Source organism: Populus alba, chromosome 4 (assembly GCF_005239225.2).
Source record: "Populus alba chromosome 4, ASM523922v2, whole genome shotgun sequence".
NCBI lineage: Eukaryota > Viridiplantae > Streptophyta > Magnoliopsida > Malpighiales > Salicaceae > Populus > Populus alba.
Window position 1 is genome coordinate 14983613 of NC_133287.1, and position 24301 is coordinate 15007913.

Consider the following 24301-nt stretch of genomic DNA (forward strand, 5'->3'; position numbering starts at 1 on the left):
TGCAGCAACAAAGATCTTATCCAGCATTCTAAGCATCATTGTAATGATCGTCGCAACATATAATTGCAAATATTTATCAGTTACATTATTGGTTCCAGTGAAGGAATACAAAGAAGCTAAGAATTTGCAGGTCATTTACATTTTACTAGCGACAGCTAGGTACTTAGTATGACGCCCTTGAGCAATAATTTTCCCAGTCTTTCTCTTCTTCAACTCGACACTGACAACTCCAACAGCTTTACCCACACGAAGAACCCTAGCTTCAATCTCGATTTCTTCCTGGAAGAACAGAAATAGAAAACTTCAAATGAATAATAAGTCACAATTCGTTGTGCTCAAGTTATTTTACAAGTACAGAGGCACATCATGACATGCATACACTAATCCATTGACTAGACAGCTGCTATGATGAATGAAATTAACACCCAGAATGAACGTTGATACTGAGATTTATTTTACTCCCTCTTAGCGTGCTAAGAATTTAAGATTTCCCTACTCATTTTGTTCTCTTGCTTGTCCTTCATACCTAACCTTCTTGTTCATCAACAAACAGTGTAAACCCAGTATTCTATCCCATCTAATAAACAAAGCATTGCTCAAAAGAGGGCAGCCCCATTCCAACTTTAACTTGGTATACTCTTTAGCGAGTCGATCGCACAACATGAACATGTAAAGGCTAAAATAGAGAGAAGTTCAGCAGGGAAAATTTTATGGTACTCGGGAAATACCTAGTGGTATCCTATTAATTACTTTCTAGACTCATCTTGAAAAAAAAAATAGATACAATGAGATAAGAGAAGATGAAACCTATAATCCATCAAAAGTTATAAGAATATCTTCATTTAGAATTTCTCTTCTAATTATATCTATTTTTTTCTTCAAAAAGATCAGGTAGTAACTAGTATGATGCTATTAGTTACTCCCTTGAGCACCATAAAATTTTTTGTTCAACAAAGTCTATAAGTGAGACAACTAACCTGCAAAGCATTTATTAAAGGAAATTAAATCTACAAAATACAAATACTATCCGCATCTCATCTACACAAATTAAGTGTCCACTATTTAGCTTGATACATGCCATTTTGATTCTTTGCAAGTGCGAGCAATCCAGTATTTTATAGACTCTAGAACTATAGCCAACCTATTCTGCTAAGGAGATCTTAAGAGCCTGGCGAGTGATTTTTAGGATTTTCAGCTAGAAACATACTAAACAATTTGGGCTCACCAATCTTGATTTTTAGGATTTTCACCAATAAAGGATTATTTAATGTTTATCCTAATCTAGAAAGGAAACTAATAAGACAACAACAAAGAATAATATTTTGTATTTATTATCATCGAAGTATTACAAGGAAACCTAGCTCTACAAAAAAAAAACCAAGAGGCAACATAATTAATTCTATATTCATATTAGATTTTCATGGTCTATTTAGGACATCTAGAGGCAGCAACCCTTCCTAGAGATACAAGGAAGATTTATTTCAACTATAACACCTTTTAAGCTGGGAAAATCAGACCTGTCACTTTTATTTTTCTTTGGTTATTTGCAGCAGCATAGAGAATCTTTATTTTAATTTTAATTTTAAAATGTTTTGGGTTTGTTTAACATTATTTGGGTTTATTTCAATTAAATTTTGGGTCTGTTTGTAAGTGAACTTCACATCAACCTACATCCTATTTATTCTAGGGTTCAACTTAGGTTATTACTCATATAAAAACTCAATTGTAACCGAAGTTCCAATTATACGTTTTCTTTGAATAATAATTCAGAATTGCCGCACCTTTGTCTTGTGTGTACGAGGGTGAGAACTCTTTCTTTCTTGGTTCCCTAAACAACTGAAATTGACTTACTGAAGAACAACTGTCTTCGTGACGTTTTCCTTGTACTTCTCGTTAGTGAATTAGTATTTGTAAGGTGGGGATTCTTATTCCAATAGTTATGGTGTCTTGAGACATGTTTTCAGTGTGTCACACTTCTATCAAACATGTTTCACCTTTCCAGGATTTGTTATCAATCTTGTTGTGAGTTGCATGAGCATATGATCACGAGGTTCACATCATCATTTCCAGCAATTGATAGTGATAGTTGAGAACACAAACAATATGAGCAACCATCTATAGACTAAATCCAGCTCCCTCTATTTCTAGGATTCATAAGCTAGTTAATAGAAAGAAGTCCCCACCAAAGGTATGCTGAACACGGGAAACTTATCTTCATCGAGGCTACTATTAGTAACATTTGGTGAAACAGCTGAAAAATCCATGCCTTTATTATAGCACAGTACAAGAATCTATATTGTATACAGATGAAACCTAACGCATAAATCTATAACATTTAAGACCAACACTGTTAATCAAACAAAAGTGAACCTTAAAGGCACCCAATTAAAGCAGACAGAAACAGCACCTGATTAAAGCACGAATAGATGGGACATAATTTGATATCTTTTTTCCAAGGCCATACTTGGAAAACTATTTCTGTAGGAGGGGAGGGGGAGATTTACAAAAACAAACACTCCGCCGGCAGCTTATTGGATACTTCCAAGGCACCAAAGTTAACTACATTTAGCATAACACCTGATTAATGCACAATAACTTGTGATTAACAGTGCAACAAAAGGGTAAACGACCACAAACTCTTGAGAAATATAGAATAAGGCATGCTGGATCTTAGTTCGATAGGGTTGAGATATAATTTACAGTCTTATGGTCCAAAGCCCCATCAAATAGGCCTGGTATTGATACCATTACCAAAAATTATAGACAGCTGTAGATATGTTGTTAAACCATAAAAAAGAAAACACATAACAATATATTCGAAAAATATTTCCTTTTTCACTCTATCGTATATTCAAGACAGTTTCAACCCTGAGACAAACAGGTTAGGAATCATTCTATCAGGGTATTTAAAAAAACACACGCAAGGAACAAGATATAAGAGAGAGAAGGACTGATACCCACATCAGCAAAAGCAGCATCCAAGTATGAAACATTGATTTCTACAGAAACGCCACTTGCTGGAGCTCCAACTGTGCACATTGCAGCAGTTCCTACCAAGTCGACCAACGTGGCTGTAGCCCCACCGTGCAAGAAATTGCCACCATTCTTAGAAATAAGCAATCAAACAAAACACCAAATAATCAGTAACACCATTTAAGACCTAAATTATTAAAGCATTCTTTAGCTTAGATTTTGGAAGGAAATTCCCTTACTTTTTTCTGATATTAGCTAATCACTTCCAAAGAGAATCCTAATTGAAAACAACCAACAAAAGACTTGAACTTTCTCTTGTTTTCATGACTAATCTCAGCAACCAAACTAAAAGGAGAGTAATTCACCAAGCATGGGCATACAGTATTCATCTATGATGGTTATCCCAAGAGCCCAAATGGATCATCTTTAAATCCTTCATTATGTATTTGAATCAGAAAACAACATAAAAACAGAGAGATTTGGGGTTTGAAGTGATTACCAGAAGACGAGGAGGGACTTTCATGGAGCAAACAACACGGCCAGGTTCAATGAGATCAATATGAAGGCCTTGCATTATAAATCTTTCAAAGAATCTGAGAGGCATTTTTTCAATGGTTGATGCATTCTTGTCTTCTTCATATCCTCCTGTCTCTACGTATCTCTTCACTGATTCAAAATCCATTTTTCTTTCTTCCCTTTCCGACTCGTCTCAGGCAAAGGTATGTTTGTTGAAAGAGTGATGGGCAAAGACGCAAAGTAATACTCTACTGTTTTGTCCCTTCCCGTTGACCCATAATAACTAGATTATAAGACATGATCGGTGAGATGCTGAGTTTATTTTTTAAAAAAATTATTGGTTTGAATTTTATAAAATTTTAAATTATTATAAATTTATATAATTAATAATTTTAAAATCATTAAAATTAATCAAAATATATATAAATTACCTGAATATTCACATTAATTAAAAACTAAAATTCTAAAACATGAGAAATAGGGTTAGGAATTGTATCATGGTTCTTCCTTATTCTGAGAAAATTACCAAGAACTTCAATTTTAATTCTCTCATAAAAAAAAGTTCGACTGTTTCTGTAAAAAAAATCAATTTTAATACCTTTTATTGTCAATTAAACTGCTAGCACCAATCATTATCTTCCCAATCCCACATAAATACTAAAGAAACATAATTAATTGCTTCACTTTTTTCTATGTGATCATTAATTATTTTTTATTTATTTTTTCCTTTGAAAAGAAAGAGACGGAATATATGGGGGAGTAAACGAAATCTACAGGGTATTATCTTATCTTTTATTTAAACCTTGAAAGATCACAAGATATTAAAAGCACGAATTAACTTATAAAATATTATAAAATCTTATAAGTTAATATATACTTAATGTGTTAAATCATATTAAAAACTTGAAAATAGTAAAATTAGACTTAACTCATAAAACATTAATAAAATTGATAAATTTGATCCGATTTGATAAGTTCATTAAATTTGTGATATGAACCAATTCAGGTCCAAATTTGATTTTAAAATATTTGCTGACTAGTTTTACAAGATTGAATATATCTTTTAAATCATAAATTGAAAAAAAGCTTAAATTTTATAGAAAAAATATTAGATATATAAAAATATATTGTGGTAAATTTTTAGATCAAATGGAGTTAGAGAATATAATATTTCAGAGGGTCAAAGTTAATAAACTAACATTCTCAAATATATCAAACAAGACCTTCGTGTACTGTTTGAGACATATCTAGAGCTACTGCTGGAATTTTGCTTTGATTAAAGTTGGGATAGAAACTAGACATCTGAAATTTTTCAATTATATATCATAGGGCCAATAATTCATCCAAACAAGAGAGAATGACATATTTGAAATCAGGACTTAAATCTGCCAAGAATATGCAAAAATTAGAGATTCAAGCTATATGGAAGAATTTTAACATGAATACTTTTTTATTATTATTTTATTTTATTTATTTATTTTTAAATAATTATTTTTAATTTGATTTTTTCTTAGTACATTAGACATTATTTAGGGGTTTATTTCATTATTGAATTTATGTTAGTTAATTACTAATTTAAACTTATTAGCTTGCAACCCAAAAGGGGTCTATCAAGATTTATTGTGATGGGAACAACCAAGTTGTCACTAGATTTATGTGTGCTTTATACTTTTTTGTGATTCTTTTATATTGAGAAATTGTGTTCTGAGACTTTTTATTTTTCAATGTCATTATTTTATTAATTCATACTATATATCTCTCTCATTTTATTTAGATCACTAATTAATTATAATATTGATGACTTATTTTATCAGATGTTAATGTAAATTAATTCCCTAGCTAGAATTATCAATATATAATTAGTTAAAAAACTTACTTATAATTTTACGATTCGAGTTTACGATCCGAGTTTATATTATATTTTTCATGTTATGTCAAAAAAATATTTTTGATAACCTTGATCACACTTGAATAACAACAACTTTAAGAGATTGATCTAGTAATTAAGATGTTTTGTTCCTTTTTAGGATATATATTTTTTAATTAAATTCTTTTAAATGTATCATGCTAATATGAGATATATGATGTGCAAGGTGAAAAAAAAAATCATTCTAATATGAATATTCCTTTTTAACTTCTTGGGTTTTCCCTATCAATTTTTTTTTTTTTTGTATTTTTAGGATTCCAAAATTATATTGTTTGGCATAAATGTTTTGTTAATTAATGGAAAATACTAAATACGCCGGGTAGGCTAGTTTCAAAACTATGAAAAAACATATCCTTTTTATCTTAATTATCTCTGTTTTTTTTTTTTTTTTTATCAAATCAGTAACCAAAATGCTACAAGATATGCTTTGGTGATGTATTTACAAGTTGGTGCCAAGATTTCATAGAAATGAAGGGATTTTTAACAAAATAAAATTCCCCGCAATTTCATCTTTCTTTTCCCTCTTTATAATTAAGTTGTTTACTTTGCCAGCCTTAGGAGTGAAGGCCCTCTCAAATCACCTTCGTGCTGCAGCAAGAACATTCAAAATGCTACAAAGGGAACCATTTCTCATCAGGTGTTGTGCACCATAGACTCTGCAAAGGTACTTTAGGCAGGTAAGGTTAAAGCCAACTATACTGTGGATAAATCATAGGAAGAAGATGTTCTAAACTGTTTTCCTCGTCCAATATCTGATGAGTAGCCTAAACACAATCGACATTATATTTCAGTTCATTAATTTATGAAATAAAATCATTGCATTGCATAGAAAATGCTGTCTTGAACTCCAGGAGAAATTCGGACAGGAGCTGCAACAATATGCGAGGAGGACAACCAAATTTACTGCTCAGCATGGCTGTCAGAGTGTCAAACTCTCCATCATTCAACTCATCTGACAAATATTTTTATCCCCGGATGAGAAAGATACAAAGCCTGTTGACTCTTATGCTTGCTTGATGGGAGCTTAGGGGTCCGATCTCTGGAAACTGGTCTAAAACCGCATTTCTTCCAGAGCAGAGAATGTGCAGTTTTCGATGCGTTATTCAGCGATACATTATTGGTTCTCGAGAAAGACTTTTTACATTTTACTGGAAATAAGAAGGTACTTGGTATGACGCCCTTGAGCTATAATTGCCCCACTCTTTTTCTTCCTGAAATCAACACTCGCAGATCCAACAGCTTTGCCTGCACGTAGAACCCTGGCTTCAATCTCGATTTCTTCCTGAATGAACAGAAACAGAAAACTCCGTAAGACTGGCAAGTCTAATGTTGTTTATGATTCAGTAGTTTTTACATGTACGATGGAACATCCACACATCTACACAGCTGCTATGATGAATGGAATCAACACTACATATCAGCATTGAGATTTATTTTACTCCATCTTATTGTTCTACAAATCTTAGATTTCCCTTACTCCATCTTGACCAAAACTTCTTGCTCACCAACAAACAGAATGGACCTAATAGTTCATCTAATCAAATAAATAAAACATTGCACAAAAAACTTCAATACAATTTCCAACTTCAACTTATCATACTCCAAAGTGAGTTGACAGTGACAGAGAACTCATGTGATGGCAGCTGCAATTAAACGTAAGCAACCTCAAAACTTAGAAATCTCAATAAGGCTTGCTACATCTAAGTTCGATAGGGTTTCAGATAAAATTGATGGCAATATGAATTAAATTCTTCATCAATTAGGCCTAGTATTGAAACCGTTACCAAAATAAACAACAGACATACGTAAGTCAACATGTTTAACCATAAAAAAATGCATTTAACAATTCTTTGATTTGAAAAAGATTTCCTTATCCACTCTGTCAAATATTCAAGAAATTATGGCTGGAATTGTGCTATCAATTGTATTGAAGAAACAAAATTAACACAAAGAAACGAGTATCGAAAAATAGAGAGGGGGGAATGATACCCACATCAGCATAAGCAGCATCCAAGTAGGAAACATTAATTTCCACAGAAACTCCTGTTAAGAACACTCCTGCTGCGACCAGTGCAGCTGACCCTACCACATCAACCAGCATTGCTGTAGCCCCAGCATGCAAGCAATCGCTACCGTTCTTCACAATAAGCCATCATGCAAAACCCCAATAATCAGCAACACCCTTTAAAACCAAAATGATTAAATCATTGTTTGGCTTAAAATTATGGAACAAATTTACGAACTTTTTCAGTATTTTATCTCCAAACACAGAATATAAAGAAAATTACTTCAAAAAAAATCCTAACTAAAGAGCAGACATAAAAAAAAATCTCAACTTTCTCTTGGTCATCATGAGTTATCTGAACGACCAAACTAAATGGAGGGTAATCCAACCATTTCTCTAATTTGCCTTAGTTCTGTTGTCAAAACCAATCAAGGGAAAACAATAGTCCGCCGTGGAAGTTATCCCAAGAATCCAAAGGAGTCATCTTGAGATCCTTGATTATGCATTTGAATAAGTTGATAGCAATAAAGCACAGAGTTTGAGGTTAGAAGTGGTTACCAGAAGACGAGGAGGGACTTTCATGGAGCAAACAACACGCCCAGGTTCGATGAGATCAATATGAAGGCCTTCCATTACGAATTTTTCAAAGAATCTGAGTGGCATTTCTTCAATTTTTGATGCTTTCTTGTCATCTTCATGTCCTCCTTTCTCTATGTATCTCCTCACAGATTCCAAATCCATTTCGCCTGTTCTCTTTCTACCAGATATGATCCTTACCTGTAAATAAGTTTATAGACCGTGTGTTTGGGGATGGGATGGGATGGGGTGTGAGATAATTCATTGAAGCACAACCACATCTTGTTGAATTTAGTCGTGGGCGTACAATTTAGTTGAACACTTATATTAATAAAAAAAAAAAATAAATAAAATATATATATATATATATATATATATATGCTAGTTTGGTGTCCAAAAACAAAGACAATAGTAATGTTAAATATTAAGAAAATATGATATTAAAAAAGTCTCGAGAAAATACATAGGCTATTAGAGATTAATAGGATTTACAATTGAATTTAATCTTAAGATTATGATCTAACCCCATGTATTTTCTTGGATTTCTTTTATTATATTGTTCTTAAAGGTTTAGCATAACTCAATATAAAATGAGGGGAATAAATTGACTGCCTATCAGCAATGTTATCTAATGACTCAAGTATCAGGATTATCAGCAGGGAGGGCCTGTTTGTTTGTTTGTGTGTTTTAAAAGTATTTTTAAAAAGATTTAATTTTTTTTTTTTTTTTAGTAACTTTAAATTAATATATTTTTAGTGTTTTCAAATTATTTTGATGTGTTGATATTAAAAATAATTTTTTTTTTTTTAAAAAAAAAAAAAAATCATTAGCATGCATTTTAGCATGAAAAATTATTTGAAAAACAACCGCAACCACAATCTCCGTGTTCTTCTCTAAATGGTAGTGAGGCTCCTGGCCCAGATGGGTTTTCTGCAGATTTTCTCAAGAAGGCTTGGAGTATTGTTGTTGTTGCTGGTGCTGTGCTTAATTTCTTCTCTAGTGGTAAGTTTCTAAGAGCTGCCAATACTGTTACATTGGTGCCTAAGGTGCAGGATGCTAACAAGGCCATGGATTTTAGACCTATATCAGGCGGCAACACCATTTACAAATGCATAGCAAAAATTCTAACGAGAACTTGTCTTCCAGCTCTTATTCGTCAGAACCAAACAGCATTTGTTCATGGTAGGAAAATTGGTGATAATGTGCTATTGACTCAAGAGAAGTTTCAAGGGAAGAGATCTTAGGGAAAATAAGCTTTATGCTTAAACCCGCACTCGCGCCTGCTTGACTTGTGCTCAGGTTTGAGTTTGAGTTTATTGTAACATAATATTTTAAGCTATAAGAGATTATTTTTTGTAAATTGAGCTTCTAGAAGCTTTTGTTGCAAATATAAAAAAAAATTTCAACTCAAAAAAATACAAATTCATGTCTATTATGTTCAAATTTAATATTTGATTTATGGTAACTAATTAAAGATTGATAATGTGAGAATTAATTCTGATTATTATTAAAATTAATTATTCAGATTTTTAGTTTTCAAAATTCAATGTAAAAAAAAGATGGAGGAAGAGTTTCCTACAATGTTTTTTATATTTTTTACAAACTTTTTCTCGCCTCGTATTTAAGTGTTTTCTTTTCTTTTTATGCTTTGATTTAGGTTCACATTATTGAGAAATATTTGAGTTATATAATCTTTGGTTCAAAAACCTTGTTTAAAAATACATTTAAATCAAGGTGATGGTGTTGGAATCTTGAAAGACATATTGCAAATATCCTAGTTCCACAAGTGATAAGCAATAAAATTTTAAGGATAAATGATTCATCATTGAAAAAAACAAAAGTTATTTTACTTTAAAGTGCTTTAACACGTAAGTATTCTAATTTATTTTAATTAAAGTATAATTATTTTAATTATTAGTATGCATGCCAGCACTTTGATTTTATATCAATTGCAAGTATATATTTATGTTGAAAACATGTGATTCATGAGTTTTATGTTTTGCATGCTCTTATTATGATAAACTAAATATCTTTGTTCACTAGTCTAATATATTTACAAATCTGAAAAACAATCTTAAAGCTTTATTTATATTAGACTTTATTTAGTTTATCTTGTGAAAAAATAATAATATAGATTAATTGTGAAATAAGTTTTTAGAATTGCCTTATGGCATATATTTTTGTTTTAAAGTTATAGTTTATCTTCTAAAATTGTTTTCATGCAATTTCGATGTTTTGATGCATGTTATATATTTTATTGATTTATATTTTTCAACAAGTGAATATTATTTTGTTTATGCTATCTTGCTTATATGATCATGCTTTTTGCTTAATATTTGTCATAACCCAATTTTTGATCATTTTATTTATTTATTATTATTGTTATTATTATTATTATTTACTAAAAAGGATAAAAAAAATTGATGAAAATAATAATAATAATGATGAAAAAAAAAGTAAAATGAAATAAATGAAGAATGAATTAAAATTTGGGTTAAGGGCAATATGGTTGGAAGTTTTGGGGTTTAATTAAACTTTGGAATTAATCTAATTAAGCTTGGAATGAATTTATTTAATCCAATTAAGGGTTTAATTAGAGAATTGATAAATTTTTAGACTTAATTAAGCTTGGAATTAATTTATTTAATCCAATTAAGGGTTTAATTGGAGAATTGATAAGTTTTTAGACTTAATTAAGCTTGAAATTAATTTAATTCATCCAATCAAGGGTTTAATTGGAGAATTGATAAGTTTTTAGACTTAATTGAGCTTGGAATTGATTTAATTCATCCAATCAAGGGTTTAATTGGAGAATTGATAAGTTTTGAGACTTAATTGGACTTGGATTTAATTAAATTAATGAAATCAGGGACTTAATTGAAAAAATAGCAAAGTTTGGGGTTAATTGGGGGCACTATTGCAGCAGATTAAAGTCCAAGAACTAACTTGTAAAAGGCGCCGAAATGCAGGGGAAATTACGGTTTAAACCAGGGGCTTAATTATAAACTTTTCAAAACTTCACGGGTCAAAGTGAAAATGACCACTGTTATCTCCAAATGGCGTCGTTTTGAAGACGCTGTTCATCTTCTTCTTCTTTAAGCCAGAGACCGTTTTCCACAGTAAAGGCAGAGAGGCGTTGCAACAGTAATTGTCCGTTGGCTTCAGTTATGGGCGCTTTAATGGTGGTCGACCCTCAACCTGCCACCCATTACCAACCCGCCAGGCTCTATATAAACCGAGGGAACCCGAAGAACATGGGCTGGTTAGAGAGAGAGGGAAAGACAAAAGAAACCCGAAAAGAGAAACTCACGACACCAGCCGAATCTTCAAGTGTTTTTTAGAAACCCATACAAAAAATGAGCTTCCCCTCACCAGTACCGGCCTAAAACCACGAAACCAGAAACAAGCTGAGAGAGAGAGAGACGGTGTTCTGAAGACAGAGCATAAAAACAAAGAAAATCTAGCCGAAACAGAGACGCAGGAAGGGAATACAACATGGAAGACAAGCAAAAGGAGTAAGAGGAAATTCGGAGCAGAAACGTCACCCTCAGCAATCTCGCGCAAACTCTCTGCAAACGAACCAGGTAAGTCTTTTGCTATGTTTTTGTTTTCCCTGCATTTCATTAATTCATTTTTGCCGCCTGTCTTGGTTTAAAACTAAAGGCCTGGCACGTGTGATTTGGATCACACGTGCCTCATGTGGCCCAGCCGGGTCACTGGCCTGGGCCGGCTGGGTCCAGCCCAGCCCCCAAAAATAATAAAAAAAATAAAAAAATAGAAAAAAATAGAAAAAAAATAAATAAAAAATGTGTATGCGTAAATAAAAATAATGTAAATTTATTGGTTTATTCACTGACGCCAGAGTCAGGAATAAAAATACCGATTTAAATTTATATTATTTTTATTCATTGTATTTTTATTTTGTTTAGCTAGAAAAATAAAAAAAAAATATGTGCATGCATAAAAATAAATTTATTTTTATTTATTTATTCACTGGCGCTAGAGTAGGGAATAAAAAAAATATTGATCTATATTTTTTCATAGCTACGAATTTTTACCAACGCTAGAGTTGGAATTATTCGAGCTCGAATATTCACTGGCGCCAGAGTCAGGAATATTATAAACAAATCATCATAGCATAAACTAATAAACATTTAGAAATTTAAGACAAAACCATCAATGCAGTCTGTCTTAGGCAGAACGTTTAAGGGGTGCTAATATCTTCCCTTTTACGTAACGAATCCCGAACTATAGAATCTTTGTTGACCAGTTAGGGTTCCTAGTGACCATAATACTAGGTGGCGACTCCTCAAACAACACCTTTTTCCTTAAAAGAACCAGATGCCAGAAATCTGTTCTTTTTCAATAAATCAAGAATCATTTTTTAGGGCCGCCGCGATGTCGGGTGCGATAGAATGGCGACTCCACTAGGGACCTTAGGATTAAGCTTTGTCTTTTGTCTTATTATTGCTATTTTGTTTTTATTTTTTGTTGTGTTTAGTTGTTTATTTTTCCTGCATTTACTGCTTTAGCATGCATCCTTATTTATGTTGCCATGCATCACTTTGAGTGCACACACTTTACAACCTAGGATAATAGGGGAGTAACGGTACCCCAATGGCTTTACCCTGGGTAAGACTCGTGAAACCATCCAACTCTCGCTTAATTGTTTACTTGTAAGTGGTTGATATGCCAAACTGATATTACTTAGGGCCTCTATCTTCACATTACTTGTAAGCCTCATATCGACCTTTCATGGACGATCACTGAGCATGCGAGAGACCCTTTGAAACTAGATAATGACCAATCCTTTGATGCACTCAATAATTAGGATCTTTCTATTAGGTTGTCACCCCGTGAAGGGCAAGTCCGTATTTCATACGCATTTTTTAATTGCTTTAGCATTTTTGCATAATTGCATGATTTACATTTAGCGGGTTGAAATTTAGGTCCCTCATTGAAACTCATTTATAACACTCGTTCGAGAAAAAGACAGATGGAAAATGAAGAAAGAGCCTAGTTGGAAGCCCAACATCAAAAAGAGGTGGATAATCTTAAAGAAGAAGTCGCAAGGCTTACTAGTCTACTTGAGCAGGCCTTGAGAGATAAATCCGGAAAAGCAATACTTATAGCTCAGCCTGAAGATATGCATGTAACTCATTTGGATCCACAGAATCTGGGGGCAAATAGGGTGTCATCTGAATTTTAACAAGCTATGCATTTCCAGCCAGCATACCCCTTAAGAATTTCATCTACCATTGATTCTACCGAGAAAGAATCTCAAAGGGGCAAGATGGTGAGAGAAGAGGGTTTGGAAAAATGGACTACCCTAGAAGAGAGGATAAGGGCAGTTGAAGGAAACCATTTGTGTGACCTGATAAAAGCCGTCAATATGTGTTTGGTACCAAACGTAGTCATTTCTAAGAAGTTTAGGGTGCTAGAATTGATTAAATATACGGGAACTCAATGCCCTATAACTCATCTCAAAGCATACTGCAACAAAATGGCTGAGGTGGTTGATGATGAGAAATTGCTGATTCATTTCTTCCAAGACAGCTTGAGTGATGCTGCCATCACTTGGTATATGTGGTTGGACAATACCAAGGTTAAAAAATGGAAGGACTTAGTTGATGCCTTCATGAGGCAATATAAGTTCAATATAGACGTGGGCCCTGATCGGTTAAGCTTGCAAGCTATGGAGAAGGACAACAAGGAGTCCATAAGGGAATACGCTAGAAGATAGAGTGAGGTAGCTGCACAAGTTAACCCTCCCATGTTGGAAAAAGAGATGATCAGTTTATTTTCCAACACCTTTAAAGCTCCGTACTTTGAATACTTGGTTAGAAGCCTCGCACAACATTTTACTGACCTAGTTGTTATAGCTGAGAGGATTGAACAAGCCATCGGGTTAGGTAAAATTGTTGATCTGACTAAAAAAAAGAGGTTTCACTGAAAAAAAAGGATACTGAAGGGGGTTGCCAAGACACTTACCGTTCCTATAGTTAATTTCTTCGCACCAACTCTCAGAAATCAACTATTTTGAAGATAAAGCTATGGTGATAATAGGTCAAGAATGGTCTACATGTGACTGCAACTAAGTGTTGAAAAGATGCCCTTGTCGAGGAGAATGAATGATTGAAAGATTCCAGAAATTCCAATCAATGATCACTAAATGTTTAGCCCCTTTATGTGTTATCATGCCAGTATTCATGTTGGCATAAGTTCTTTGTTGTTAAACTTCTTTTCCAAAGTTTCAATGAAATAATGAGTTTCTCATTCAATCGTGTTTACGACCAAGCATTATTCATCTTCTTAAGAGAGTTTTCTTACAAGAACTCACGAATACACCTTTGAAGCCTTGCGTGATTTCATAGACACAATTAATCTCTTGTACCAAAATCCATTTTCCTATTGGAGTTTTGAAAAAAATTGATCTGGTATTTTGATTTCAAAAAATAATTTGATGTTCTTTCAAAAATGATATTTTTAACATTCTACTTGTAGAATGACAATTGAATCAAGCAACTGCATCATTGAGGTGACTAAGTTATAAACCAAAAAAAAAAATGAATAAACACCCTTACCCCATGACTCTTGAATCATGTGTTTTTAAATGTATGAACAATGGTATGTAGTGAACTCGTTGCTCATGACCCATGAAATGTATCTTTGCAAAGACCAAATCAACACACTAGATGAGGTCAAACATGTTAGTTACTTATTTGCTTAGAAGAAAAAAATGAAGCTCTTGAAATGTTTAAACATTATAAGCATGACATTGAAAATCAACTTAACAAAGAGATAAAAGTCATAAGAATTTATGGATGAGGAGAATATGAAGCACCATTTGATGAATTATGTTCCTAAAATGGTATTATCCACCAAACTACTTCTCCTTATTCATCACAATAAAATAGTGTTGTGAAACGTAAGAATCGAACATTAAAATAAATGATGAGTGCCTAAAAAAAGACATCGTATAAATAATGAAAAATAGAAGAGCTTTATATAAATACCTCAAAGTATGGGGGTATCATGAAAATGTAGCAATACTTGATCCTGAAAAGGTCAAGATAAGACCTAAAACTATGGATTATGTATTTATTGGGTATGCATATAATAGTAGTACATATCAATTTTTATGCATATAATATTTAGGGTATTCATCCTAATACTATTATGGAATCAAGGAATGTTACATTCTTTGAAGATGTGTTTCTATGGATGTAAGTACAAGAAAATCATTAACTTAAAAGAATGAATGAGGTTGGTTCAAGTAATCATCATCAATAAGAAGATGATGAAGTTAATCATAGAAAGAGTAAAGAGGAAAAATGACCAGAATATTTTGTTTTGATTTTTTAACATATTTGTTAGAAAATAAACCTCAAACTTATTCCGAGATGATGTCCTGTCCAGAAGCTTGCTATTAAAAAGAGGTAGTCAATAGTCAAATTGAATCTATTATGAATACATGGAAACTAGTGGATTTTCCTCTCGAATGTAAACCATTAGGCCATAAGTAGATCTTCAAAAGGAAGATGAATGCTGATGGCAACATTAACGAATATAAAGCTAGACTTGTTGTTAAATGTTTTAGATAATAAGAAGATGTGAAATATTTTGACACATATTCATCTGTGTTAAGAATAAGTTATATACAAACTTTAATAGTCATTGTAGCTATTAACAAGCTTGAAATACATCAAATAGATATAAAAAACAACTTTTTAAAATGGTGATCTTGATGATAAAGTTTACATGGAAGAATCTGAGAGGTTTGTTATCAATAGGCAAGAAACAAAGTTTATCAATTTGTCAAATCATTATATATTTTGAGACAAATACCTAAACAATGGCATACAAAATTTGACAAGGTGATGTTGCGAAATGAGTTCAAAATCAATGAAGTTGATAAATATATTTCTGTGAAAAACATAGATAAAGATTACATCATTATATGTCTCTACATAAATGATATGTTAATTTTAGATAGCAATTGTCACATGATCAAGTCTACTAAGAAAATATGAACTAACATGTTTGACATAAAAGACTTGAGTGTTGCAGATGTCATAGAAGAAATAAAAACTTATAGGACATCTAGTTGATTGGTATTGTTCTGTCATCTTATTATGTTTAGAAAATTCTTGATAAATTTTCTAAAGGTGAACATAGTACTGTCAAAACATCAATTGATATAAATGTATATCTGTCTAAGAATAGAGGTAAATGAATGAACCACTTGGAATATTCTTGAATAATTAGAAGCCCAATGTACATTTTAAACTATATAAGGCCTGACATTGCTTACTTAGTTAGTAAATTGAGTAGATTTACAAGTAATCCATGTATTTAACGTACACCTTTGACTATAGGTTATGCTATACTGGTTACCTAATAGTACTAGAAGGGTATAATGATGCTAATTAGATATTCAACACTGAGGATTCAAAATCCACAAGTGGATATGTCTTCATACTTGGCGAAGCAACTGTGTTATGAAACTCCTCTAAGTAAACATGTATCACAAGATCCATAATGAAATAAAAGTTTATTGCTCTTGATAAAGTTAGAGAGGAAGCTGAATAAATTTGAAATTTCTAAGAGGATATTTCATGTTGGCCAAAACTAGTGCTAACTATTTGTGTTCATTACGATAATTAGTCAACAATTGGAATGGCACAAAGTAGTATGTATAATGGTAAATCTAGACATATACATCATAGATATGATATCATTAAACACTTGCTCTCAAATAGAATTGTTTCAATTGACTATGTAAAGTCAAATAAAAATATTATAGATCCATTAACTAAAGATTTATCAAGAGAGCTTGTGTATAATTTATCGAGGGGAATGAGCTTAAAGCCTTTAAACTTAAAAGAGTGTAATGATGGTAACCACACCAAGTTGATTGGAGATTCAAATATCTATGTTCAAATGTAAATCTAAGTCATATAATATTCTCGGTAGCATTAGAGCATTATTATTTCTATCTATTTCTATAATGAAATAAGTACTAGATTCAACATAATAAATGATGAGTTGTGCTCTTAATGATTTTTATATCTTGTGCACCAAGTAGAGTATACTTTTAATAAAATATTATCTATATGAGTATGAAATGTGGTCGTTTATTTAAGAATTTTGATAAATATTGAGTTCCATAAAGCACTCATGAATACAAGAGTTATTCAGGGATAAAATAAACACAACAGTGATCACCAAAGAAAATCTTTAGGTAGAGAAACTATATGAGTACTATTGTCTTGATTAACATAAAATTTGAATTGTTCAAGACATTGTATTCATTATTTAGCTAGTAAATTCAATAGTAATTCACTAAGAAAAGTTCAAAGACAAAAACTACCAATCATGATGTAATAATCTACCAAATCAGTATCTCTCAATAAATTTTTGAGTCATTTCAAAACTGGGTTGAGAATTTCCATTCATGTATGGAATCGTTGAAATTTTGTTTAAAGAACATGATTAATAGGCATACTCAAGACAAAATTAAAATTGAGATCTACTTATTTTTAGAATTAAAACTTTGTTGATATTTAATCTCCAACATATGCTCTTTAACATAGAACATCAAAACAAATTATAGGTGAAAAAAAAAATTGATCTTAAAAAATACTTGGGTGACATGTTTTTATGAAACCCAAAACCTTGTAAAGAACTCTATCCCATATTAGAAAGAAACAATACTTTTCTAGTATTTGTAAAGTGGGTAGTTGAAAAGTAAAAATAGGATCCAAACAGCACTCAAGCTTTTAGAAGGGAGAAATCATGGGCAAAGCGGGCTTTGGGCTTAAACCCCTTCTCCGCGCGCGCCACGCCTGACTTGGGCCTAGGTTTGGGTTATTGTAAAATGATATTTTGGGGCACAAAAGATTTTTTTTTTGCCAACTAAGATTTGGATTCGGGTCTAGTTCATGAAGAATTATTTCTTTCAGCCCATTATTTTTCTAGTCCAATCCATGAATGTTGTCATAGCGTGCATGACACCGAATGCTGGGTCTCTTTCCTAGATTGAAAAGGTTTTATATATGTTGGGATTAATCATGAAATTATGATTTGAAGGGTTCAAGAGTTATCACCTAATATTATGACCACTAGAAAACCTACTAATCTGCAAGAGTCTAGGTAAGAGAACTAGTTGTGCATGAAGAAGATGTATCATACTTAATGCACCATACTATGGTAAGTTGCATTATCAATTGATTATATTTTTATAAATCATATTTCTATTCATTGGTATGTCTAAGGTTCAAGAAATGTCATTCTTAATAAAAAGATCTTTATATTATGGATTTGAGATAGATCCTCCATTGTAAGGAGGTCTCTATTTCCATGGATTCAAGACAAATCTCCCTTAGTAAGGAGGTATCGGCCTTATCAGGTTAAAACCTAACTATTCAAAGGTATAAAGTTTAATGTGTATTTATTTCTATTTTGTATCTTTAATACCTGATGATATACCTTACCATGTAATTTTATATCGTTAAATATTAAAATATACAATTAATTCTTAACATTTTATTTTTGTCAAATCATTTAATTTAATATCGAAAATATGCATTACATTATAAAATTCATACCCAAATATTAATTAAATAAATTGATTTTTATGGTGTTTTGAAATTTTGGTCAAATCCTAATGGACAATCACAAACTTGTTATGATACCTATTAATTGATTTTTATATTTTTTCAAAGTATGATAAAATGTAATTTTTATTTTTTTATAAAATATTCATGAAATTTTTTAGAATTTGATTGTATGCACACAAATAAAAATGAATTTTTATTTTTTATATAAGGAATTTTGGATTTTTGTGTGTGTGTGTTGTTTTTTTTAAATTCTAAAAAAAACATGTATATTTAATATTGGGTTAGTATCTTACTATGTAAGTTTACAACCCAAATATTAAATGAAATGGTTGAAAAACATGTAAGGGAAAAAATGGCCCCTGATTTTTTTAAAAAAATCTTGGAAATCATTCGGGGTTTGTTTAGAAATGAGTCAAAAATATAAAGGAGAAAAATGAATATTTAAGGCTAAGGACATGTTTGCCAAACACCCCATAAGAAAAATGGTTTTTTTTTTCCTTGAACAATTAGGACAGGCCAAACAAGGCCTTAAAGTTTTATAGGCCAACCTAGCCATATGGATTGGGCTTGTTGGGCTTGGCCGAGAAACAAGAAAATAAGGCCCCAAACTGATGAAAACTGATCAAACAAGACAAACACATTTTTTCGATAAATCTCAAATTGAAATGAATCAAAACTTAGAATTTGTCAATAACATAAAAAACATTCAACATAAAACTATAAACACAGATTCAATTTTAGACCAAATTTCACAAAGTCAAAGACATAGGGGCATGTAAAATAATCGTTCAAACAAAATTTTGAGGTTGAATCATCACAATAAAACAACCAATTATCACGATTATGTGATTTTTTTTAAAAATAAAAATGAAGAACCAAAAATCAAATGTCAACATTTTAGTGTTTTTAAGCTTTTAAGATCCTACATTAATGATCAACATGCTTATACACATATGTCATATTCAACAATTGATCAAAATGACATGGAAATCATCGACACAAAGCAATCTTCTTTGGATTAATGTTAAATCTAGAAACCTATAATCTACTAAAATCTAGAAAATGCACCAGAATAAAGGCCTAGGGCCTATTCATACAAGTAACATATACTCATTTATATATGCTTAAGCTTTCAAAAAAAAAAAAAAACAATAAACATGTAAACCTTAAAATGAATAGGACTCAAAGCCTATAACCTACTATCATCATACAAACATGCACATTTACTATTTTATCAATCCAAAAGCTCATTCAACATAAAAAAAGCAACAACATCAAAATGACCTACATGAACTTTCAAAACTGAACAAAAACACCAAAATGACAAAGTATTGCTATATATCCTATTTTTATATATAATCATCAAACCATAACATATGCTTTCAATACATCAAGAATAAGTATTTGAACATAAAAAACATATCATTAATAATTTATTAAACATTATAAACACCAGATTAACAAGAAGAATAAACAATCATATTACAACTTGCATTTAAAGCAACTTGAACATATATGCAAAAACAATTTAAAATATGATCGAATCAATTCAAAAGCATTCTGAACCATGAATGAATGAATCAAAGATTAAACTGTAGAGGAGAGGGGTATTATCAATAAGTTCTACCCCTCCATCAAGTTGAGTAATGTGAAAATATCAAAAGATTTGATATCTTATCCCAAGTGAAGGAGTGTCAAAGTAATAAATAACTGGGCAAGACTAGGGTCGATCCACTGGAAGTCAACTATATGAATTATAAATAATATATATAATTTAACAAAGAGTTAAAGAGATCTTTGAGATGTGAGATTAATATGAGGATTAAACAATGATAAAAAAAAAATTTGTCAAGGTTAGAGGATCCACTAATAGTATTAGAGATAAGTAAAGTATAAACTCTTTATAAATTATCAACATGATCATATTAATCATCTTATTTACGTAACAACATATTTATAAATTTTATCAGGTATTCATGATGCTAACTTATGTTGACAACAAATCAAGTCCTCTCATAACAACGATGTCAGCCGAAGACTATGAAGGATCAAGCATTTGATGTACCAAGTGTTCTACAACACAAATCTAGATTAACCATTTAACAAGCAAGATATTAAGGATTGATAAGATAAAAAGATAAGACATGTTAATATCAAATTTTCTTAGATATAAGCATTTAAGTTCATATTGAGTTTATATTATACTTATGTTAACACCATTAGTGAAACATTTTCACCTTAACATGATAAAATTAGCTAAACATTATGAAAAAGAAGAACATAAATAAACAAGATAAGAACATAGTTAACTAAGTATAATAAAGAAAATAAAAAACATAAACAAGAACTACTATAACATGAAATAAAACTTAAACACTAAAAAAATACAAAGAAATCAAGAATATGATTTTGATCTAAGAACCAAGATGCTTAAATCAATGGCAAATGCTTCATTTAATAGGCTAAAATTTAAAACTATTTATTTGGTAATTTATTATTGATGTAGTGCCCAACTATTGATTTAGTGAACTTGGTGGACAACAACACTCAAGCATTTTGGATGGATGAAATGAAATTGATGCAATCAGAAATTGGCAAAGTGTTCTATATGAAAGTTATTGGAAATCCTCTCCTCTTTCCACCCACAACATTTTAGAGCATTTGGATCGCTACAGATTGAGATATGACTATAATACTGAGTAGTGCTTCTGGTGGACATGGTAGATATCCCTCAAGCTCTTGTCTGGATGAAATGTCATTGCTAACATCAGAACTTGAGCAGGTGGTCCTCATGAAAGTTGTTGAAAATTGTCTTATCTTTTCACCCATCAAATTTAACATCATTTTATCTTCTAGAAATCCAGTTATGGGTAACATTCTGAGCAGTTTTTGGGCTGGATTGTAGGACAGATTTTGACTTCTCTTTTGTGGCTAAGCTTTGAATTTGAAAACATAAGATTTGGGTCTTCTGCTCTTCATAAACATTGTAGGCCTATTCCTTAGCTTTCTAGCCATATAAACCAAACTAAAGCCATATAAACCAAACTGAAATTCAAGATCTACAGCTCTAGATATGACCCAATGACTGAACAGTGTTCCAATTTGAATTGAATCAACATCTCTTTTCTAAGCTTAGCCTTTTCTTTGTCATTTTATTTTCAATAGTTAATCACAACAATCAATCCTTTGAATTGTGAGATATGCCTACATTTAAAATGAGTATTTACCATAAATTAAAGCTATTTCATATTATCAGACTTGTTATTATAAAACATGTTATAGTTAAGGAGTTATTGATACTTCAAGTGCAAAATGATGATATAAAACCTCAATAAAAATATAATTTTAAGTATTAATCATAATGCACCTTAAAGAGACGATTGCAACTAGTTTTTGCCTTTTTTGCTTGATTTGAACAAATTCCAATAGCCCCTTCAAAGCAACTTTTGATTTATTCTTTGTAGTATCTTCTTTATTTCTTTATTGATTTTCTCTTAATATTTCTTTTTTTTTTCATGGTTTTTTTCTGCTCTCCAATCCCCCCTTCAAGCTTTGAAAGATATTTTTTTTTAGCCTAAAAAAGGCAAGTGGTTATGAAACCATTTGTGGGTTTAAAAGTGGTTTTCCAAAACTAGATCATATGGGACCACTCTCCTCTCCTTTTTTTTTTTTTTTTTCCTTGTCATTGGATGTCTTTAAAAACCCTCAACCTAAAATTGGTAAATCAGTGCTAAAAGTAGTAAATTTCGATTAAGAAATTATAATTAAGAAGGAAAGTTGTTATAGACAGGGATAAAACTTTGAGTAATTTAACTTAAATTGCAAATGAAAAAAAGTAATAAAATCAGTGCATAGATTGTTAATTAGTGATAAATTGTGTAAACTTCCCTATCAAGTAAAATCATTTTTTTAAAGGAAGAATTTTTATAAATTTAGAATTTCAATCTGATTGTTGGCTTGAAATGAAATTTTATGAGGATTTTCTAGACCTATTGTTCTATCTTAGTTAAATTTTTAGGTCAATTAGAGTTTGATAAGGTCTTGAAAGGGTATTGATGGTTGGATAAAAATACAGAAAATGACACATGAACTAGATAATGGCATTTTTATAAATAAATACAAACAATCCACTTATGTTTATGTATAGTTAGAATGTTCATAACTAAAGCTAGATATGTTGGTGCTAAAGAAGTCATATATCTGCCTTCCACTGTTGGATCAGACTGAGTTTTAGATATGATGTTCACCTTATCACCCTATTTAATATGACCGGAAGGATTGTGATTATCAGCCTTCATTTCAGAGATATCACATGCAATGTTTTTCTAGAAATCCCACCTCAGGTCATTTACGGTCACCATCTTGTTTTTTCATCCTCCATCGTTGGATTTGCCTGAAATTGCATAGGGAGATTCACCTATGTATTCTTTCAGCTAGTTGTTGGAGATTGTAAATAAATATCCTAACAAAAACTTGTTTGTTTTTTTCCTTTTCTTTTCTAAAGAGTAACTTATCATTTTTTAATTTGGTTTTTTTGCCTATATTGGGTAATTTAACTGTTTGATTTAACTAAATTTTGTATATGTTGTTTATGATACGGTGGTCTATAAATTCACTATTTTGATTAAGATTAATGAAATTTTACACAGAAATATAGTTGTTTGAATATATTAATCCTAGACTTACTGATTCACTATTACAACTTGTTGAATCACTGTTCTAACTTAGTTATTGTTGCAACACGATGGTTCATTGTTCAAACTCAATGGATAATATGAAATTTGAAAATGGTTTAAATGAAATTGAACACTTATTGGGTATATATTGCTCTAAGTATTGTAAGTTGATAAGTATGTTAAATTCGTACGTAAAGTGAGATGTTTAATAAAAAAAAATGTTACAACAAGCAAAAGCTTACTTGGCCAAATTTATGAATATGGTAAAGGGAAGGATTAGCTTGAGAAGGGTAACATGGATTATGTCGAACTTGGCTTAAATTATTGTGTAGAATTCATTGACAAAAAAATAAGTTATTTGGACATTGAAAATTGTCAACGAAAAATGAAGTTATTCGGACATTAAATGTTAATGTAAAAAGATGCTATTGTAAATGAATTGAAATGATAAATAAAAATAGTGTATTCATGAACTTGTTTATGAAAGTATTTGTTTATGTAAACTGGTAAATGTTATGAATGGACTAGAAAGGTTTGAATATTGATTCGGGATGTTTAATTGAAATGTAAAAGCAGTGTTTAGAATTGGACATGACTTCTCAGGAGTATGTATAACATGATTTCAAGGCAAGAGTTGCTCCATTGCTTCTTTTGTTGTTTTAGATTTTTTGTAATGCTAGAATACAATATAAATTATAAGTACTATGTTAAACTGTGTACCATGAAAGAATATTGCCTACAGGCATGGAAACTATTATTATGTTAATAATCACTTATAAGCATGCAAAATATTATTATTATGTGAATGTTATTGACAAGTACAAAAAATATTACCATGTGAATACGCATACAGGGCTGGAAATTTGTATGTATGTTATGGCTTGTGATCCATCACAACAATGGACATTCATATGTAAATCTAAAATGACTGTAACTATATATATATATATATATATGATTGTAATGGTAATAGTTAATATCTCAATTATATCTATCACAATGGTGG

At 31.1% G+C, this 24301-nt stretch overlaps 3 protein-coding genes across 6 annotated transcripts; 1 reads left to right on the forward strand and 2 right to left on the reverse strand.

Moving 5' to 3' along the window:
* Positions 1-3750, reverse strand: LOC118050762 (uncharacterized). 2 transcript variants are annotated; one of them, XR_004687923.2, is made up of 4 exons: positions 3473-3750; positions 2962-3105; positions 2408-2559; positions 144-279 (listed from the first exon to the last, which is right to left on the reverse strand). XR_004687923.2 is itself a non-coding variant. In XM_035061209.2 (3 exons), exons 1-3 carry the CDS (start codon positions 3653-3655, stop codon positions 136-138), a joined length of 471 nt encoding a protein of 156 aa, XP_034917100.1. In that variant the 5' UTR covers positions 3656-3745; the 3' UTR covers positions 1-135. The 2 variants fall into 2 exon arrangements, 1 of the variants encoding a protein (XP_034917100.1); XM_035061209.2 differs by lacking the exon at positions 2408-2559 and having other exon boundaries at positions 1-279; positions 3473-3745.
* A 2344-nt stretch (positions 3751-6094) lies between these two features.
* LOC118050761 (uncharacterized) lies at positions 6095-8304 on the reverse strand. 3 transcript variants are annotated; one of them, XM_073408508.1, is made up of 3 exons: positions 7980-8304; positions 7406-7553; positions 6095-6661 (listed from the first exon to the last, which is right to left on the reverse strand). In XM_073408508.1, the coding sequence occupies exons 1-3, from the start codon at positions 8160-8162 to the stop codon at positions 6555-6557; spliced, it is 438 nt and encodes a 145-aa protein (XP_073264609.1). In that variant the 5' UTR covers positions 8163-8304; the 3' UTR covers positions 6095-6554. The 3 variants fall into 3 exon arrangements, with proteins under 3 accessions (XP_073264609.1, XP_034917098.1, XP_034917097.1); XM_035061207.2 differs by having other exon boundaries at positions 7410-7553; positions 7980-8303; XM_035061206.2 differs by having other exon boundaries at positions 6095-6698; positions 7410-7553; positions 7980-8299.
* A 324-nt stretch (positions 8305-8628) lies between these two features.
* LOC140955540 (uncharacterized) lies at positions 8629-9241 on the forward strand. The gene is made up of 2 exons (XM_073408909.1): positions 8629-8665; positions 8934-9241. Exons 1-2 carry the CDS (start codon positions 8629-8631, stop codon positions 9239-9241), a joined length of 345 nt encoding a protein of 114 aa, XP_073265010.1.
* Positions 9242-24301: the final 15060 nt, after the last annotated feature.

What these genes read in the sequence shown, in the direction of transcription:
- LOC118050762 (XM_035061209.2), bottom strand. Translation starts at nt 3,655, where the DNA reads ATGGATTTTGAATCAGTGAAGAGATACGTAGAGACAGGAGGATATGAA. An exon ending in AAGTCCCTCCTCGTCTTCTG is followed by an intron (nt 3,106 to 3,472) that starts GTAATCACTTCA and finishes CTTATTTCTAAG; the next exon opens with AATGGTGGCAATTTCTTGCA. An exon ending in TGGATGCTGCTTTTGCTGAT is followed by an intron (nt 280 to 2,961) that starts GTGGGTATCAGT and finishes CTGTTCTTCCAG; the next exon opens with GAAGAAATCGAGATTGAAGC.
- LOC118050761 (XM_035061206.2), bottom strand. Translation starts at nt 8,162, where the DNA reads ATGGATTTGGAATCTGTGAGGAGATACATAGAGAAAGGAGGACATGAA. An exon ending in AAGTCCCTCCTCGTCTTCTG is followed by an intron (nt 7,554 to 7,979) that starts GTAACCACTTCT and finishes CTTATTGTGAAG; the next exon opens with AACGGTAGCGATTGCTTGCA. An exon ending in TGGATGCTGCTTATGCTGAT is followed by an intron (nt 6,699 to 7,409) that starts GTGGGTATCATT and finishes CTGTTCATTCAG; the next exon opens with GAAGAAATCGAGATTGAAGC.
- LOC140955540 (XM_073408909.1), top strand. Translation starts at nt 8,629, where the DNA reads ATGACTCAAGTATCAGGATTATCAGCAGGGAGGGCCT. An exon ending in ATTATCAGCAGGGAGGGCCT is followed by an intron (nt 8,666 to 8,933) that starts GTTTGTTTGTTT and finishes GGTTTTCTGCAG; the next exon opens with ATTTTCTCAAGAAGGCTTGG.